The sequence below is a fragment of the Eleutherodactylus coqui genome, chromosome 10 (genome assembly GCF_035609145.1).
Source record: "Eleutherodactylus coqui strain aEleCoq1 chromosome 10, aEleCoq1.hap1, whole genome shotgun sequence".
Classification (NCBI taxonomy): domain Eukaryota; kingdom Metazoa; phylum Chordata; class Amphibia; order Anura; family Eleutherodactylidae; genus Eleutherodactylus; species Eleutherodactylus coqui.
In genome coordinates, this window is record NC_089846.1 from 7,731,752 (window position 1) to 7,752,545 (window position 20,794).

General features: G+C 50.5%; 1 protein-coding gene across 6 annotated transcripts in view; it reads left to right on the forward strand.

Moving 5' to 3' along the window:
• The window catches only part of RALGDS (ral guanine nucleotide dissociation stimulator), a 122,582-nt gene that overhangs the window by 30,322 nt on the left and 71,466 nt on the right, over positions 1 to 20,794 (forward strand). For 2 of the 6 annotated variants that reach the window (XM_066580157.1, XM_066580160.1), the window contains exon 1: positions 4,585 to 4,864. The exons of 2 other annotated variants lie outside the window; for them this stretch is intronic. In XM_066580157.1, the coding sequence (XP_066436254.1) occupies positions 4,772 to 4,864 (93 nt within the window). In that variant the 5' untranslated portion in view covers positions 4,585 to 4,771. Of the gene's footprint in view, positions 1 to 4,584; positions 4,865 to 15,746; positions 15,883 to 20,794 lie in introns of those variants that run through there. 2 more of the 6 variants (XM_066580156.1, XM_066580158.1) reach the window with 2 other exon arrangements.

The window sequence follows — 20,794 nt, forward strand, 5'->3', positions numbered from 1 at the left end:
TTATAGTAGTTATATTCTTGTACATAGGGGGCAGTATTATAGTAGTTATATTCTTGTACATAGGGGGCAGTATTATAGTAGTTATATTCTTGTGCATAGGGGGCAGTATTATAGTAGTTATAGTCTTGTACATAGGAGGCGGCGTGGCGGGGGTTGATGTCACTGCTGTTGGAGGAGCTATTGTGCAGTATGTTAGAAAGTACTGTATATTGGAGATGCCAAAAGCAGCCACCAGGACCTGTGATGATGTAACCAGTATGTGATCAACTGTGTGGGTGGAGTCAGGGATCACGTGACTCCAGCGGCTGATCACTGTATCCAGGGTCCGCTGAGCTGGCGATGTCTGGAAATGAACATGGATGTACCACAGCTGTGTGTGTGATGTGTGGGGATCATAATGGATGTGCTATGTAGCAGAGCTGTGTGGTGCATTGCGCCACTAGAAACACTGGTACTTTAATTTCCTAATAATTACTAGTCCAATGGATAATGGCGATCATGTAAAACTTAAAAAACAGTTGAAGTTTATTGCTTCTTACAGTTTGGGCCCCTTGTGCATCCAGACCGATTATGGCCACAATGGGTATGTCCCTGAGCACGAGACAAACAGGGGTATCCATTTTGGGGTGAAAGTCTTCATTCTTATGTGTGTGGTACAAAAATACTGTTTTTAAAATGACACAATTGCCAAAATAATGAAAATTGTTATGTTTTCCTTCTGCTTTGCTTAGATTCATTCAAAAACTGTGGGGTCAAAATACGCAGCACACCGCTAGATGAATTAATTATAGGGTCTAGTTTTCAAAATGGGGTCATTTGTCCGGGGTCTCCATCGTTTTGGCCGATCAAGAGCTCTTCAAGTGTGCAATGGGGCCTAAAAAGCCTCAAAGCAAAGTGTCTGTTCTGAAAGCCACCGGCTGCTCCTTTTTGGTTTGGGCCCTGTTGTGCATACGGACAGATTAGGGCCACAATGGGTATGTTTCTGAGCAGAGAACAAACAGGGAGATCCATTTTGGGGTTTAAATCCTCATATTAAAATACTCTTTAAAATGACATATTTGTAAAAATATGACTTTTTTGGGGGGGGGGGGTCAAAATCCTCATGACGCCCCTTAGTTAATATATTAGGCCTCATGTCCACGGGGAAAATCAGGCCCACTACGGATTCTACATGTAGAATCTGCAGCGGGTCCCTCCTGCCCCGCGGACATGAGCGCTGAAAATAGGAATTTAAAAGAATTTACCCATCCGGAGCGGTTCGGGAAGGTCTTCTCTTCCTCACGGCCGGATCTTCTTTTTTGGCCGGCGGATGAACTCGTCACGTCGACGGCACGTCGCCGACGTGCCGCGCGCATGCGCCGGGGACATCCACCGAGCCGAAGCAAGAAAGATCCGGCCGTGAGGAAAAGAAGACCTTCCCCGCCCGCTCCGGATGGGTAAATTCTTTTAAATTCCTATTTTAGGTCTCCCGCGGATCCGGACGGCTTCCATAGGCTTCAATAGAAGCCCGCGGGAGCCGTCCCCGCAGGAGACCCGCACGAAAATGGAGCATGGTCCAGATTTTTTCATGCTCCATTTTTTTTAAAATCCCTTTTATTGACCATCCGTGGGTATTTATCTACCCGCGGGTGGTCAATGCATCCCTATGGGGTGCGGATCCGAGCGCGGGAGAAGAGTTAAAATCCGCTGCGGATTTTAATTCTTCTTTTGCCCGTTGACATGATCCCTTAGGCCTCATGTCCACGGGGAAAATCAGGCCCGCTACGGATTCTCCATGGAGAATCTGCAGCGGGTCCCTCCTGCCCCGCGGACATGAGCGCTGAAAATAAGAATAAATCAGAATAATCTTACCTCCCGCCCGCTCCGGATACTTCCTTCGATGCGGCGTCATCTTCTCTGCGTCGCGGCCGGATCGTCTTTCTTCGGCCCGGCGGATGCGCAGGATGACGTCGGTGACGTGCCCCGCGCATGCGCCGTCCCGAAGCAAAATGATCCGGCCGCGACTGAGTGAAGATGACGCGGCGGCGAAGAGAAGAACCGGAGCGGGTGAGTAAAATCTGATTTTTGTCTCCCGCGGATCCGGACGGCTTCCATAGGCTTCAATAGAAGCCTGCGGGAGACCCGCATGAAAATGGAGCATGGTCCAGATTTTTTCATGCTCCATTTTTTTTAAAATCACTTTTATTGACCATCCGCGGGTATTTATCTACCCCGCTGGTGGTCAATGCATCCCTATGGGATGCGGATCCGCGTGCAGGAGAAGAGTTAAAATCTGCTGCGGATTTTAATTCTTCTTTTGCCCGTGGACATGAGCCCTTATGGGGTGTATTTTTTTCAATGGGGTCATTTGTGGGGGTATCTGTCATTCTGACACCCATGAGCCTTTGCAATCTTGGCTTGGTTTAGGAATGTAGTGTTTCTCGCAATGTTGAAAATTTAAATTTGTACGTCTCCTAAATGGTTAAAAAAAACTGAAGTTTTTCAAATGTGCGTCCAGAATAAAGTAAACAGATGGAAATATAAATCTTATCAAAAACTTGTACAGTGTGTTTGCACATATTTGAGATATTACAGTTGAAAATGTGAAAAAATGACAATTCTTTCGGCCTATTTTCACCACCTAAATGAAGTACTTCACGTGGTGAAGAAACGTCAGAATCACTGGGATCTGCAAAACCTTTACGGAGTTATTCTACGTTCAAGTGACACATGGCTGATCTCCAAAATTTGGTCTGGTCATTAAAGGGATAAGTACTGGCAGCTCTGTCCCCTATGTGTGCAGCGATAGAGTTGTCGGTCTTCCATTTCCTAGACCATTTTCTCTCCTCTCACACGGGCGGACCAGATTCCGCATGCAGGAGGCCAACAGTGGATTCCGGCTGTGAGCCCCAGCGGCAACTCTGCGTACCTGAATAATCTTTCCTGCGGATGACCGTGGCGGTTCGCCGTCAGTACAGTTTTTTTTTTCCTTTGAATGTTTGTATTTCCTGCGCCGTAGCTAAGCGGTGACGCAGATATCCGTGGACCACAAGCAATGTTTGTGTATGGACTGCGGGTTAGATGCCTCCATTGACTTCAATGGAGGCCGTCCGCATGGAGTCCGCAGCAAAATACAGCATGCTGCGATTTTTTTGTTCCACTCAATTTGAATCCACAAGTGTGAGCAAAAAAAAATGTAAGTGCTGTACCTGCCTTTAAATGGGTGCATTTTGCTGCTGACGCCAATCGCGGATTCTGCAATTGGAATCCGCCCGTGTGAGTGCGGCCTGAGGCGGGATACACACGGGCAAATGCAAAATCGGTCCAAGAAATTGAGCTTTAATTTGCATTCTTAAAACCTGCATTTTTCAGCATTTCATCAGTGTGCTGGATTTTTATTTATTTAAGCGTGTGGACAAAAAAAAAATAGCATGTTTTTCCTTTAGTTTAGGGCTTATCCGGATGTGTGTATATCGGCTGGGTCTTCACGCCCGGTCGATATACGCCGTGTCTCTCTGCATGGGGAGGAGGCGGGCCGGGAGCAGTGCTCTGAGCTCTTGCCCTCTGTCCGCCCCTTGCCACTACTTGCAATGGGAGGGGCCAGACAGGGGTGGAGCTAAGTTGCACCCCACCCCTTCCCATTGCAAATAGTGGAGAGGGGCAAGAGCGGAGTGCACTGCGTGAAAACCCGGACGATATACGGACGTCTGAATAAGTACCTAAATAGAAGAAAAAAACGCATTGCACTTGCATGTGGTTTTTTTCTCCAAAGATCCCATAAAAATTACTGTGAGGAATCGCCCAAAATAAGGACCCGCGGCGATTTTTAGTTTCTTTCCCCCTATCTCACATCATGACCGCGAGAAAAAAATCATTCATGTGAAATAACACATTGATATCCATGTTAATTTAACGCCTGCGTTCCATTAATATCGCTGATGGCACTCGCGCGTTATAGTCGCCCGTGTGTCTCGTTACAATGTATCAGTTCACAGAGGATTGACTGGATTGGATACACATGTAGCAGATGTAGAGAAGGTTCCCGTTTACTGACTGCAAGCAAGAGGCTTCAAAATGATGTAAAAACATAAAGTGTATCAGTCCCAGAATGACATCATGTGGCGCGTGCGGAAAACGAACGTCAGACGCCATCTGGGATGGTTTGTATACTACCATGATGATGACCTCAAGTGGTGGCATTGTCTTCTAGAGGGCACTGCCACCTCTCTGCTCCCTGATGCCCATCAAACCACTGCTTATTATTACAAGAAGGCGCGATCTGTCTGGCACTGCCAACTATGTAATTGGGTGCCAAACGCAGAAGAAATTATCAGTTTTTGGCATCCTTGATCAAACAGAAGCTTTAACCTGCTCAGCCCAACAGATAGAGCTGCACTGCAGTGCGGGCGGCTGGGGAAGTGACTCAGCTGCGCTGGATACAGGAGGATTGCTCTCTGGATAGGGGGAATCTCGGCAGGGCCTCGTGAAGCGGAGATTGCTGCAGGCGGAGGGGCTGCTCCATGTCTGCAGAATACAGATGAGCTCCTGGAGATGCATCCTCTTGTTGTAGCACGCTCATGGGTGGGGTGAGGGAATCACAGCTTTTCATGTCTTGGAGGGAGAAGGAAATTTCTACATGAAGCTTCACACCTCTGTGAAAACCAGAGGCTCACCTGTTACTGCTCAACACACAACTGGGGGCTCGTTGAGGAGGAAGATGCCGGCCATGGAAGCCCAATGACTGAGCTGCTAAGAAGACGTAAGAAGAAGGTGGAAGAGACCCAAGGATACCATGGAGCAGAAAGCGGCCTTCACCCTACAGAAAGCCTTGCTGCAGCCTGTGAAGATGTGCATGTTGGATATGCCCCTGCTGTTGGATCAGGAAGTGAGTAGACCCCTGGGAATTTAGGGTGGGCTTGGTGGCCCCTGCCAAGGTTGAGTGGACCCTGTTGTATATCGGTGCTTGAAAATGGTAAACTTCATGCATCACTGCAGTCTATGGTGCTAAGGCTGCGGACAGCCCCAGGCCTCGGAGTCTAAGGGTGCGCTACATGTACCGGAAAAAGGGGCGAGTTGTCGCTGCGGACAAACCACACAAATTCATCACCAAAGCTACGGCAGAAAAGATGTCAAAGTCCGTACTTTTGGCGGAGTTTTCCATGCGTTTTCTTATGTGGATCCACAACAGACTTTACTGCTTCAATTGAAAGCGTGAAATCTGCTGTGGATCCGGGTCAACATCCGCGCCAAAGGTGTTTTCTGCCTCAGTTTTAGTGCAGAAGTTGGTGCGGTTGTCCGCTGTGTACAAGCCGTACCATTTTCCGGTCATTGTAAACACCCTGAGGCTGGATTCCCGCGGACACGCTTGTAAAAATGGGACTTTCACTGCGAGTGCGAGGCGACTTTTAAGGTCATCGCATCGATAAATATGTAATATTTGTGTGAGAAAAGCTCATGGATTTTCAATAGGAAAAGTTTATAAAAAAATCGTACTCGCATGAAACTCGCAGTTGGAGTGCGGTAGGATCTTGTCTTAGCAAATAATGGGCGAGTATTCTGCGGTGTCACAGAAGATAGGAGCTGCTGTACTCTATATCTCGCAGCAGCGCTGTGGGCCTAAACTCGCCCATGTAATAATGCGATATTCTGCTGTGCATCTCGTAACGCACGATCAAACGGCCCGTGTAAATACAGGCTAAGGGCTTCCCAGAGGCCATTTTAATGATCTGGGAGGGCGGTTGTTGGGTCTCACATTGCTGCGCCATTACTGGAAGCTACTGTTCTCGCTAGGAGCACGTTGGTTTAGTGGGCATGTCCCTCAGACCTGGAGGGCAGCGCCTGCAGTATCGCTGGACGTGGTATTAGGTGGGTACTTGATGCATGCGGAATGATCTATGTAGCTTCGCCCCAATACCCGCTGTGGTCATAGTCAAGAGCCAGTAACGAATGTCATCCAGCATTGTTCTGGTACCCTGCAGAGCTCTGCTTGCCGTCAGTGGATGGAAACATTCTTGTTAACATCCACAGATGGAAATCCCTTCCTGACCTACATAATACTTTTACCAAATCGTGAACGCTGTAAGAACAAAACCCGGAAACAATAAAGGAATTTCTGTGGGGTTTTTGATCTCTTCCCCCAAAATGTAATAAAAGGAGCGCACAGTAGTGCCAATAAAAAAATGCATATTTGTCCCCCCTAAAAAATACAAGCCCTCATAATATGATTGTCACTAAGGGGTTAATGACCTAGAAATAAGAGTGGTTCCTCCAGGACCCCTTAAAGGGAGGGGGAGTTTTAGATCATTGTGGGGGGTTCTGGATCATTTGTGTGTGTGTGTGGTGGGGTGGGGGGTCTAGATCATGGGGGTTGGCTCTACATCAGTGTGGTGGTGGTTCTAGATCATTGTGTGTGTGTGTGTGTGTGTGGGGTCTAGATCATGGGGGTTGGCTCTACATCAGTGTGGTGGTGGTTCTAGATCATTGTGTGTGTGTGTGTGGGGTCTAGATCATGGGGGTTGGCTCTACATCAGTGTGGTGGTGGTTCTAGATCATTGTGTGTGTGTGTGTGTGGGGGGGGGGGGTCTAGATCATGGGGGTTGGCTCTACATCAGTGTGGTGGTGGTTCTAGATCATTGTGTGTGTGGGGGGGGTCTAGATCATGGGGGTTGGCTCTACATCAGTGTCGTGGTGGTTCTAGATCATTGTGAGTGTGTGTGTGGGGGGGTCTAGATCATGGGGGTTGGCTCTACATCAGTGTGGTGGTGGTTCTAGATCATTGTGTGTGTGTGGGGGGGTCTAGATCATGGGGGTTGGCTCTACATCAGTGTGGTGGTGGTTCTAGATCATTGTGTGTGTGGGGGGGGGTCTAGATCATGGGGGTTGGCTCTACATCAGTGTGGTGGTGGTTCTAGATCATTGTGTGTGTGTGTGTGTGGGGGGGTCTAGATCATGGGGGTTGGCTCTACATCAGTGTGGTGGTGGTTCTAGATCATTGTGAGTGTGTGTGTGTGGGGGGGGTCTGGATCATGGGGGTTGGCTCTACATCAGTGTGGTGGTGGTTCTAGATCATTGTGTGTGGGGGGGGTCTAGATCATGGGGGTTGGCTCTACATCAGTGTGGTGGTAGTTCTAGATCATTGTGTGTGTGTGGGGGTCTAGATCATGGGGGTTGGCTCTACATCAGTGTGGTGGTGGTTCTAGATCTGTGTGTGTGTGTGTGTGTGGGGGGTCTAGATCATGGGGGTTGGCTCTACATCAGTGTGGTGGTGGTTCTAGATCAGTGTGTGTGTGTTTTGGGGGGTCTAGATCATGGGGGTTGGCTCTACATCAGTGTGGTGGTGGTTCTAGATCATTGTGTGTGGGGTCTAGATCATGTGGGTTGGCTCTACATCAGTGTGGTGGTGGTTCTAGATCATTGTGTGTGTGTGTGGGGGGTCTAGATCATGGGGGTTGGCTCTACATCAGTGTGGTGGTGGTTCTAGATCATTGTGTGTGTGTGTGTGTGTGTGGGGTCTAGATCATGGGGGTTGGCTCTACATCAGTGTGGTGGTGGTTCTAGATCATTGTGTGTGTGTGTGTGGGGTCTAGATCATGGGGGTTGGCTCTACATCAGTGTGGTGGTGGTTCTAGATCATTGTGTGTGTGTGTGTGTGGGGGGGGGGGTCTAGATCATGGGGGTTGGCTCTACATCAGTGTGGTGGTGGTTCTAGATCATTGTGTGTGGGGGGGGTCTAGATCATGGGGGTTGGCTCTACATCAGTGTCGTGGTGGTTCTAGATCATTGTGAGTGTGTGTGTGGGGGGGTCTAGATCATGGGGGTTGGCTCTACATCAGTGTGGTGGTGGTTCTAGATCATTGTGTGTGTGTGGGGGGGTCTAGATCATGGGGGTTGGCTCTACATCAGTGTGGTGGTGGTTCTAGATCATTGTGTGTGTGGGGGGGGGTCTAGATCATGGGGGTTGGCTCTACATCAGTGTGGTGGTGGTTCTAGATCATTGTGTGTGTGTGTGTGTGGGGGGGTCTAGATCATGGGGGTTGGCTCTACATCAGTGTGGTGGTGGTTCTAGATCATTGTGAGTGTGTGTGTGTGGGGGGGGTCTGGATCATGGGGGTTGGCTCTACATCAGTGTGGTGGTGGTTCTAGATCATTGTGTGTGGGGGGGGTCTAGATCATGGGGGTTGGCTCTACATCAGTGTGGTGGTAGTTCTAGATCATTGTGTGTGTGTGGGGGTCTAGATCATGGGGGTTGGCTCTACATCAGTGTGGTGGTGGTTCTAGATCTGTGTGTGTGTGTGTGTGTGGGGGGTCTAGATCATGGGGGTTGGCTCTACATCAGTGTGGTGGTGGTTCTAGATCAGTGTGTGTGTGTTTTGGGGGGTCTAGATCATGGGGGTTGGCTCTACATCAGTGTGGTGGTGGTTCTAGATCATTGTGTGTGGGGTCTAGATCATGTGGGTTGGCTCTACATCAGTGTGGTGGTGGTTCTAGATCATTGTGTGTGTGTGTGGGGGGTCTAGATCATGGGGGTTGGCTCTACATCAGTGTGGTGGTGGTTCTAGATCATTGTGTGTGTGTGTGGGGGGGGTGTCTAGATCATGGGGGTTGGCTCTACATCAGTGTGGTGGTGGTTCTAGATCATTGTGTGTGTGTGTGGGGGGGTCTAGATCATGTGGGTTGGCTCTACATCAGTGTGGTGGTGGTTCTAGATCATTGTGTGTGTGTGTGGGGGGGTCTAGATCATGGGGGTTGGCTCTACATCAGTGTGGTGGTGGTTCTAGATCATTGTGTGTGTGTGTTTTGGGGGGTCTAGATCATGGGGGTTGGCTCTACATCAGTGTGGTGGTGGTTCTAGATCAGTGTGTGTGTGTGTGTGTGTGTGTGTTTTGGGGGGTCTAGATCATGGGGGTTGGCTCTACATCAGTGTGGTGGTGGTTCTAGATCATTGTGTGTGTGTGGGGGGTCTAGATCATGGGGGTTGGCTCTACATCAGTGTGGTGGTGGTTCTAGATCATTGTGTGTGTGTGTGTGGGGGGTGTCTAGATCATGGGGGTTGGCTCTACATCAGTGTGGTGATGGTTCTAGATCATTGTGTGTGTGGGGGGGGTCTAGATCATGGGGGTTGGCTCTACATCAGTGTGGTGGTGGTTCTAGATCATTGTGTGTGTGTGTGTGTTTTGGGGGGGTCTAGATTATGGGGGTTGGCTCTACATCAGTGTGGTGGTGGTTCTAGATCAGTGTGTGTGTGTGTGTTTTGGGGGGTCTAGATCATGGGGGTTGGCTCTACATCAGTGTGGTGGTGGTTCTAGATCATTGTGTGTGTGTGGGGGGTCTAGATCATGGGGGTTGGCTCTACATCAGTGTGGTGGTGGTTCTAGATCATTGTGTGTGTGTGTGTGGGGGGTGTCTAGATCATGGGGGTTGGCTCTACATCAGTGTGGTGATGGTTCTAGATCATTGTGTGTGTGTGGGGGGTGTAGATCATGGGGGTTGGCTCTACATCAGTGTGGTGGTGGTTCTAGATCATTGTGTGTGTGTGTGGGGGTCTAGATCATGTGGGTTGGCTCTACATCAGTGTGGTGATGGTTCTAGATCATTGTGTGTGTGTGGGGGGGTCTAGATCATGTGGGTTGGCTCTACATCAGTGTGGTGATGGTTCTAGATCATTGTGTGTGTGTGGGGGGTCTAGATCATGGGGGTTGGCTCTACATCAGTGTGGTGGTGGTTCTAGATCATTTCGCCCAGAGCTCTATGGTTGCTCTGTGACGTCTTCTTATTGGTGTGGAGTCCTAGTTTTTAGCGGTACCATGTGACTTGGATTGCTTTGTTATGGCGGTTTTTGGGAAGGCGAATAAAAGAATAACAGCAATTCTGGTGTTTGATTTAAAAATGACTTTTCTACCGCTCAGCATGCAGGTTAATAACGGCATCTTCCCGTTGGGTTACGGACGTGATGAGAAACATTATTATGTGCTGCTTGTTAAAAGAAAAACTGGTACTTTTTAGTAAATGTTTTTGTGGGGAAAATGCGTTGGGTTTTTTTTTCTTGTTTGTTTTTTTGCAAATTTTAACTTTTATTCACCTTTTTTGATGCTATTTTTTTTTAATCCCTCCAGGGGATTTGAAGATATGATTGATCATTAGGATAGTGCACTGCATTACTTATCTACTGCATTCTATTAGACTCTGCTGGAGGCGGGACCTATTAGGCTGAGTTACATGGCAGACATGGAGGGCTTTGTCAGGCTGTCAGCTGCCATGGGAACCCATTGGTAGCTTGCGATCTCACTGCGGGGTGCCGATGGATGACAAGAGAAGCCCCTCCCCCCTGTCATCTGCATTTACTATTGCTTGTGGCATGTAAGGGGTTAAACTGCCAGGATCTGAGGTTTCTCTGTTCCTGGCTGTCAGTAGTTGGCTAAGCGACTGCCATAAACAGATATATGTGCAGGTTTAAAGGGCATTAGTGACCACCATAAATAGGCGTATTGGTGATCACTAAGGGGTTAATAAAATGTTGCTGACTCGGGATATTCCGTTCCATCATTCGGGACGTCTGTTTTGCTTTGGTAAGGGAAGGGTTCTCGGTCTGCAGAGCGTTGCGCACGTAGCGGTGGAGCGGCGTCCTGTATTGGCTCCGCCTCCCGCTCTCCTGGCTTTTACGTTTCACAACTGCTCAGTTTCATTCAGACGATGGCGACCGTGTCATCCCAAAAACACGACGTCTGGTGACTCACGAGGCGAACGGCTGCCATGCACAGCGACGCGCTCAAGTCTGCTGTGTTTGCAAACAGTAGAATTCTGGAAATCCAGTGTCTTACCGTCACGTATGTGCAGAACCGGAGCACGCCCGTTACCTGGGGGCGTGTAGAGCTATACACGTATGTGCAGAACCGGAGCACGCCCGTTACCTGGGAGCGTGAAGAGCTATACACGTATGTGCAGAACCGGAGCACGCCCGTTACCTGGGAGCGTGTAGAGCCATACACGTATGTGCAGAACCGGAGCACGTCCGTTACCTGGGAGCGTGTAGAGCTATATACGTATGTGCAGAACCGGAGCACGTCCGTTACCTGGGAGCGTGTAGAGCTATATACGTATGTGCAGAACCGGAGCACGTCCGTTACCTGGAGTGTGTAGAGCTATAGACGTATGTGCAGAACCGGAGCACGTCCGTTACCTGGGAGCGCGTAGAGCTATATACGTATGTGCAGAACCGGAGCACGTCCGTTACCTGGAGTGTGTAGAGCTATATACGTATGTGCAGAACCGGAGCACGTCCGTTACCTGGAGTGTGTAGAGCTATAGACGTATGTGCAGAACCGGAGCACGTCCGTTACCTGGAGTGTGTAGAGCTATAGACGTATGTGCAGAACCGGAGCACGTCCGTTACCTGGGAGCGTGTAGAGCTATATACGTATGTGCAGAACCGGAGCACGCCCGTTACCTGGGAGCGTGTAGAGCTATAGACGTATGCGCAGAACCGGAGCACGTCCCTAACCTGGGAGCGTGTAGAGCTATACACGTATGTGCAGAACCGGAGCACGTCCGTTACCTGGGAGCGTGTAGAGCTATACACGTATGTGCAGAAGCGGAGCACGTCCGTTACCTGGGAGCGTGTAGAGCTATACACGTATGTGCAGAACCGGAGCACGTCCGTTACCTGGGAGCGTGTAGAGCTATACATGTATGTGCAGAACTGGAGCACGTCCGTTACCTGAGAGCGTGTAGAGCTATACATGTATGTGCAGAACCGGAGCACGTCCGTTACCTGGGAGCGTGTAGAGCTATACATGGATGTGCAGAGCCGGAGCACGTCCGTTACCTGGGAGCGCTATAGACGTATGTGCAGAACCGGAGCACGTCCCTAACCTGGAGCGTGTAGAGCTATACACGTATGTGCAGAACCGGAGCACGTCCGTTACCTGGGAGCGTGTAGAGCTATACACGTATGTGCAGAACCGGAGCACGTCCGTTACCTGAGAGCGTGTAGAGCTATAGACGTATGTGCAGAACCGGAGCACGTCCGTTACCTGGGAGCGTGTAGAGCTATACATGTATGTGCAGAACCGGAGCACGTCTGTTACCTGAGAGTGTGTAGAGCTATAGACGTATGTGCAGAACCGGAGCACGCCCGTTACCTGGAGCGTGTAGAGCTATACACGTATGTGCAGAACCGGAGCACGTCCGTTACCTGGGAGCGTGTAGAGCTATACACGTATGTGCAGAACCGGAGCACGTCCGTTACCTGGGAGCGCTATAGACGTATGTGCAGAACCGGAGCACGCCTGTTACCTGGAGCGTGTAGAGCTATACACGTATGTGCAGAACCGGAGCACGTCCGTTACCTGGGAGCGTGTAGAGCTATAGACGTATGTGCAGAACCGGAGCACGTCCGTTACCTGGGAGCGTGTAGAGCTATAGACGTATGTGCAGAACCGGAGCACGTCTGTTACCTGGGAGCGTGTAGAGCTATAGACGTATGTGCAGAACCGGAGCACGTCTGTTACCTGGGATCGTGTAGAGCTATAGACGTATGTGCAGAACCGGAGCACGTCTGTTACCTGGGAGCGTGTAGAGCTATAGACGTATGTGCAGAACCGGAGCACGTCCGTTACCTGGGAGCGTGTAGAGCTATTCATGGATGTGCAGAACCGGAGCACGTCCGTTACTTGGGAGCGTGTAGAGCTATACATGTATGTGCAGAACCGGAGCACGTCCGTTACCTGGGAACGTGTAGAGCTATACACGTATGTGCAGAACCGGAGCACGTCCGTTACCTGGGAGCGTGTAGAGCTATACACGTATGTGCAGAACCGGAGCACGTCCGTTACCTGGGAGCGTGTAGAGCTATACACGTATGTGCAGAACCGGAGCACGTCCGTTACCTGGGAGCGTGTAGAGCTATACATGGATGTGAACGGTTAATTTAAAGTGGCAGTGACTCCAGCAGCAGAATAGTGAGTGCAGCTCTGGGGTATAATACAGGATGTAACTCTGGACCAGTATTACAGATATGACTGTTGCTCAGCTTGGCATATAATACACACATAATGTATGTAACATGCTATTGAGGCGTGGGGATTGCCTTTTACGTATGACTGGATACATGATAACTATTTGAATGTGAAGGGTAGCAGAGAATTTTCCATGACCGGTTTTGCCCCTGATGAGCCATACAGTTGGGAAGGGCTGGTCACAGCGGCCTGGTGGTCTGCTTGGTCTCCTGCCAGATTATATCATTGCACTGGCGTTTACCAGTTGGGTGGTCTTTGCCCAGTGAAGCCCATTGTGTCTGGTTACAAGTTCTTCAGTTGGATATGGAATATGAGCCCATTATATCCCAGCTGGTGACTGATGCCCGCTGGCCTCCATGCTGGGTATTTAGTGGAAGGTTTCATAAGGACATTCTATGGTTGACCAGCTGTATGTGATGCCTAAACCTGTCGCTCAGCCCCCCTTTATAAACTGCACGTCCCCCCCCTATCTCCTCCGCGATTCCATCCTCACTTGTGCATTCAGGTTTGTTGAGGGACGACCTATTCTTTTTTTCCCCCAGTAATCCGAGTGAAGGAATGAATTACCGCCCTTCGGATGGGTTCACACGGGCATCTGTGATCTCAGTCCAGGAAAGTAGGACCGACATCACATCGGCAAGTAGACATGGGACAGGATTGTTTCCTTCTTCATCTCCTTTACATGTGCGATATCTCGCCACGGTCAGACATTGCGCAGGAACGAGTTTCACGCTCGGTATCTGACCGATGTACGGCTGGATGTTGTGTGTGGAAGGAATACCGTACATTCAACGTGTTCAGCTATTTTTGAATGTTTTCCTACGGCAGCAAAAAAAAATCGCACTCACATCAGAAATCGCAGGGTTAAGAGTGCGCTGCCGGTTCGAGATTCTCACACCAACATCACATTGGCCTGTAGGGCTCCTTCACACGGGCGTATGCGCACGCTTCAGCGCAACGTATCTGCACTTTAACCGAGATGCTTTTGCGCTCATGTTCGCGCGTTGTACGGTACTTTATTGCCCCATCACGCTTGTACATATGGGCACACAGCACCCCTCGCCCTGATGTAAAAGGCTGTTTAGCCTAATGAGGTCCAGATGTCTTCTTCTCCCTTCGGTTTGTGTTTTGCGTGAGCGTTTGTTCTTCCCACCCCCGTAGACTTCTATAGGGCCCTTTGGTGGGCAAATCACACAAAATATAAAGCATGTTTGTTTGTTTTTTTGTACATGTGAGACATGCGCCCCCCCCCCAAAAACGGAAATGTGAATGAATCCACTGAAGTCTGTAGTGTTCTGCATGCACAAATACGCCCGTGTGTCGGAGCCCGCAATGTTGGGTACATGATTGGATATAACATTACATTCCTGCCCAGAAGAGCCACAGAACCCGTCCGTCAGCCAATGGAAACGTTTGCATCCAAAGCCGAAGAGCCACTTGGGGCCCAATGCTTCTACCAACGCGGGCGCCAGACTGATACATTGTAGCCGTGCAGGACCATGTGACACACCGGCGGATTAGACACGTAGAAGCAGTAGCAATGGGGGATTCAGGGGGGAATGAAAGCCCCCCAGCATGGCCTATTGTGGTCCGCCTTACAGATTGCCGTTGGCCCTTTATAACTAGCATGTTGCGGGTGTATTCACTGCGGATTTATACACACGGGCAGGACAAATCTATGCGACTTTCTTGCAGTGAAGACGCGCTGAAGGGCAACAAATGACGCAGTGAACGCGGACCGTTTAGTGCGCAGAAATGGTGCGATTTCTGTAGAATGAAACTGCGTCCGCCTCTCCTGTGGGGATGACCCCCTAAATGTGGGGAGTATCGGGGGTCCGTAGAGGGGTGGAGCCTCTGGATGTGACCAGGAATGTTCCCCTTCACCAACAGCAACCAGCGGTGATAAATTATAACACACAGGGGTAGATTTAGTCCGGACCCTCTTACACAGCATGACTGTGGGGGGAAGAGCTGTCCAACAGCCGTCCCAACGGATATCGCTCGTGTGCGCAGGCGTGATGATCGCTTCCTGAGTGGAGGGGTAGCGGCCGGAGGTGAGCGATTGCCCGTTTACACCGGCTGATCGGGAAAACTGAATAACAAATGATAAGCAAACAAATTAATTGTTCGTCGAGTCGCTGCAGCACTTCTTGTTGGATCATCTTTCCGTGTAGAAGGACCCTTCACCGGTGTCGGTGCGTCAGACCACGTAAAGGCTGGGTTGGCGTGGATTGCTCCGTGAAACATTTGGCTCATCTCTGGGCCATCCGTGCGCCAAATCTGAAATCTGCACCATCTACGAGCGCGTGTATATTTCCGCCAGTGCCTGGTGTGAAGTCCAGTAGATCCGAGCGGCCGCGACGCGCAATGGCCAGTTTTGGTGCATAGAATGCCGGGCGCCAAAAGTTGCGTTTTTTTTAATACACCAGAAACTTGGTCTAAACATTTTACTGAATGTGTCCTGAAGAAGGTTGCTGAACTCCTTCCTTCCAGCCCTCCTGACGGGCTCCGGAGGCGCTCGCTCCGTGTTTGCGGACTGAGGTTTGTTTTATTAACCCTATGCGTCCATCAAATGCGCTTCAGGAAATCCCCTGCCCCTTGTTGCTTGAGTCAGGCACATTCTTTGACTCACTTGCAGTTTGGGTTTCTCATGCCCTGCCAACAGCTAACCTGGCATTAACTGGGCGTTCCTAGCAGTAGGTAAATATCTCGGAAGCAAGAAGATGACTGAGGAATCGTTCCTAACAATCGCAGTATTTATTCTGTAGTAGAACAAAACCACCCAAGTATGAACGTGCGACCTGCGCCCCCGAAGAAGGACAACCTGTACCTCAGCTACCTGGCCAAAGTCTTGGAGTCCTTCTGCCTCCGTGTGCCGGTGCCAGGCATGGTAAGTTGCCATTTAAGTATTTGCCTGTATAGCGCTGACATATTGTGGTGTAGCGAGGTTGTCACTGACCGCATACCGTGTGCGCCATACATCTGCTCCCTTCAGTGACCTCCCTACAGTGGCCGGCGACTGCCATCTCATGCCCAGTGGTTGCCCACCCTCTGCCCAAAGAATGGGTCAGAGCAGAGGAGACGACCCTCTCCACACAGATCACAAGTGTGCGCTGAGCCTAATGCAGTCCGCCCCGCGTACTAATTACCGCCGTCACCCTCGAGGCTTCTGCTTTAATTTTCCTGTTAGCTGTGATTACAGTTGGAGTGAAGGAATCTGTGGCGGTTTTACATCTGCAAACCAGAAGCATCAATGTTTAGATCATTTAGCATCTGCGGGGTCATGTGAATGGAAAAGTGTCGCAGTGCGTTAGGAAAACTGTACAAGCGGCGCGCAGGGGTCATGGGAGGGAACGCTAATGACCTGTGTTAGAGGTAAAGAAATCGTATGGAGGGCGCAAAAGGGTTAACAGTAAACGTAAGGCCATGCGATTTTTCATGCGAGTGCGATGTAATTTTTATTGTTTGCTTTTGAAAGAACGCACACGTGAAAATCGCCCGCGCCGCGATGCCTTCTCACAAAATGCAATGCTGTTGCAGGGAAAATCACGTTTGCAAGCACAATATTGATCCGAGTTTCTTGGACTGATATCGCGGTCCTCCGAGTAAATACACCCTATGGCCGTGTTCACATCAGCGCAGAGGGCATGATGGGAGCCGAGCCGACCCCGCTATGGTGATGGGGGTCCGTCTGGCGTGTTAGGGTGGATTTCACTTTCCTTTCTTGCGTTCTTGTTACAGAATGTGCATACTGGCACTCGGCTCCCCCCAGCGGTCCAGCGCTCGCGCTCCCATTCCACTGCCGCTTTTGCCTTGATTGACTGCAGCGGTGACATTCCGTATACGTATGTGTGACTACTGCAGCCAATCACTAGTGTCAGCAACGCACGGCTCTGCAGCTCCAACGTAAGAGGAACGAAGGTTTAATCACCAACACAGGAGGGGGTTCTTTACTGTAAGAGCAGTGAGACTGTGGAACTCTCTGCCTGAGGACGTGGTGATAGCAGAATTTATAAAGGGGTTTAAGAGGGACTAGATGCCTTTTGTAGAGCGCTACGATGTTACAGGATATAGACATTAGGTGACCAGTGGGGTTGTTAATCACGAATGTTGCTCCAGGGATTACTCTGGCTGCCATTATGGAGTCGGGAAGGGATTTTTTTCCTCCATAGGAACTAATTGGCTCGCAGGGTTTTCTTTTTGCCTTCCTCTGGACCAACAAGGGTGGGTGGAGACATGCTGAACTGGATGGACATTGTCTCCCTTCAGCCTACCATTCTATGTTACTATGTAAACCAGAGCGGCGGTGAGGCCAGCAGCGGCGCCACGGGAACGGTAGAACAGAGCCGTGATGGTCGCTTAATTTGATATTTTTACAGTAAGTCTGTCACCTAAATGTTGGCCTAGTGACGACTAGACTGGTAAATGTGCGCTGCCACAAGGGGTGCAGCGTTACCCTTATCCAAACTGTCTGCCATGCGAAGATATCGGACAATACGTTTCTCATGCACCGCATGCTAATAAGCCGATGGGCAGTCCGCCTCTGCCCGCGGCCTGGATCTCTTCCTGCCCACTCTGCTAAAAACTGCCCCCTTTTCTTGCTGAGTGACGCCTTCAGCTCTGCCCGCAGGTGACCTCATGCATTCCGCTTGTGCCATACTGAGCGATTGGGTATATGCGCAGTGATTAGTTCTCGGGCAGGACTGACGCCTCGTGCATGCGCTGTTGTCAGGGTGGCATATGACGTCCCCTGCGGACAGAGCTGATGGCATCACTTGGCAAGAAAGGGGGCTGTTAGGCAGGCAGACAGCCTGTAGCGCTGGCAGAGGCCCATCGGACTGTCAGGCACGTGAGAAACCTATTGGGTGATATCTGCACATGGGACACAGTTTGGAAAAAGAGAACGCTATTGGGTTACTTGGCCAAAATTAGGGGGCAGACGTCCTGTAACCCTTTCGCCCCCGCTGTAGGTATTTATGTGACTTGAAAACCCATTTTAACAATTTCCAGCCCCGAGAAAAAGTTACCGGAAAAAAAATCTAAGATCCTTTTCAGCGATGGAGGAGTTGTACCAGGGTTGGCTTTTATCACCTGATGGAGGGGGTCTCACCACTACGACCTCCTCCCACCCAAGAATGGGGACCCCATGTCTCGCCCACAGTGGGGAGGAAATTGCATGGAGAGGCGGTCGTGCACCCGCGGTGCCGCTCCATTCATCTTCAATGGGCCTGCCGGATAAAGTCAAGCGCTTGCACTCTGCTATATCTGTCGGCCCCAATGAAGTGAATGGAGCAGCAGAGCGCTTGTGTGAACACTCCTCCGTTCAGTTTCCTCCTCACTACGGGGGAGGCACTGAGCCTGCGGTGAGGAGAAGAGGGGGACACGGGATCCCCATTCTTGGGACTGTCAAGTGAGACCCCTCCCCGATCTGTGGATAGGTTATAAAAGTCAACCCCTTTAAGGACGTGAGTAGGCTACAATAGGAATACACAAGTGGAAAATAAGCTAATTGGTCAAGGGTCTGAAAACCTTTACAATACATGGAATCCTGCCTTAAAGGGGTTCTCTAAGGCTAACATATTGATGACTTGCCCTCAGAAAAGGTCAACACTATCAGATCAGGGGGGTCCAGGACCCCATGATCCGCTGTCTGAAGTGGCCACAACACTCTAATGAACACCGCTGTCACTTCACCGCACACCAGGCACAGCACCATACATTATATAGTGGCCATGTCTGGTATTACAGCTTAGTCTTAGTCACATTCACTTGAATGGGACTGAGCTACTCTCAGGCCATGTGAATCATAAATATGACCTCATAGGCCTGAGAAGAGGCTGCGGTGCCCACCTGAGTGCCGCGGCCTCTGTAGTCAGCTGATCGGTGGGGTCCGGAGCGGCCGGCCCCCACTGATCTGATACCGATGACCCATCCCGAGGACAGACCATCTATTTGGCATTTTATTGCGAACAGCATAGGGGCTCAATAGGTAAATGATGATCAATTTCACCCACATTCAAAATGCATGAAAAACACGTGAAAAACCTTGCGGCGCACACCTGCGCGCATCCCGAGCCAACGTACACATCAGGATTCTGTGTAAGACCAGATTTCTTTGGAAATTTCCAATCTGATACATGTGAGAAATGAGTCACGTAACTCCGGAGCCGCCGCGGGTGCCCAGAAATCACACACACTGCATTCACAAAGGAGGAGAACAATTGTGAATTAGCTGAGCCGGTTCATTCATGGCCGCCGGGTTCCTGAGAGTCACGTGGCCCCCTGCCCCAACCCTGCGGACGCTTCTGTTGGCTCAGCACTGGCCGTGGCGTTGTGAAATCCGGCTGTGGTTTTGTGGAAGGAGCCTCCGCACAACGTGATTTCACTCTGTTTGTTTTTTCGGAACTTCATTTTCTGCAAGTCTTGCAAAGAAATGAGATTCTCGGTTAACTCTTCGGTGGCTGGATTCCTGCCTTGCATATAGATAGAAGAAGAGAATAGTAATCCCCAGAACCTTGATGCCCCTGGAGGAGGGGGACGGGCAAAAAAGTGGAGCCGCTATAGAAGGAGCGGTCCCAGGTACAATCTCATCCCATGCCAGAGAATCATTTGGGGCAAGCCACCCCTTTGTTGGTAACGTCATAGTGAGGGGAATCACGAGCCTGGTCATACCACCCATTGGGGGCAGTCAGAGCCCAGCCTAAAGCTGGCCATGTACCTTAGAGCTAACGGCTGTTCTGGCCACCCATACAGGACCGGGCGTGTGTAAAGGGGGCACCTGGACAGGATGGGCAGGGCTGCCCCTGAGAGATGGGCCTATCCGGTGTTCTAAGGCGAGCCTGGTGGTCCAACATGGGCTTGGTCTCTCCGAGGCTGGTACTGGGTCTGATGGAGAAGGAGGAGCAGGCATAGTTGTTTGTAAACCTTCATTCCAATGGTGGCAGAACGGATCTCCTCTTCTTGTGACTTTGGTGTAAATACCAGGATGGAATAGTTCGGTTACTGCTGCAAATCAGCGCAGCCGCGATATTGGCCGTCTCCGCAGGTTCCGCATGGCACTGCGTGGCCTCACCCGGACATGTGGCCAAGCAGGCAGCCACCCGTAGCGCCTACGGTCACTGTGCTCTGTTCCAGGTTCTGATTCTATGTTGGTTAGCAAAACCCCCAATGCTTCAAGGAATCGGCGGTGTCGCCTCGGATGAGCGTGGATGGCGTATGAGACGACCGTCTTGGGGCTCTTTTTACACTGAACGATAATGGTTCAGATTATTACAGGATCGCAGCAATCCCTCAGCGCAAATCCCAGCAGCGACTGAACGGCGAACGAGAATGTTTGTCCAATTTCTGCAGGCATGACAATCGAACGCCGATCGTCCCGTGTAAACAGGCAGACGCTCATCTATGGGTGACGGCGGCTAGAAGAGACGCCCGGGGCGCTCTGCCTCCATTCACTGAGCGCTCCTCGAGGGCCCATGTGAAAGGACCCTTACTCGCTGGTCTCACTGCAGCGTGGCTTCTTACGCCGGACGCTGCCATGAACCTTCCCCCTTTTAAAGGCACAGTACCACATTACAAAATAGCATGTAATAAACAGTGGGGAAAATAATGCCTAAGTAAAGTAAAAGCGGAGCGCCCCCCTTACACATGTATGTAGGTAGAGGGGGGTAAGCCGCTAACCTCGCACCTCTTGCAGTGGAGGCTTTTTAACCATGAAATCCAACATGCCGACCCTTTTTTCCCTTGACATCTGCCATCAGAGGAGATACTTCTCCAGTCCCACTGAGATCGGCGCTATAGTTAAT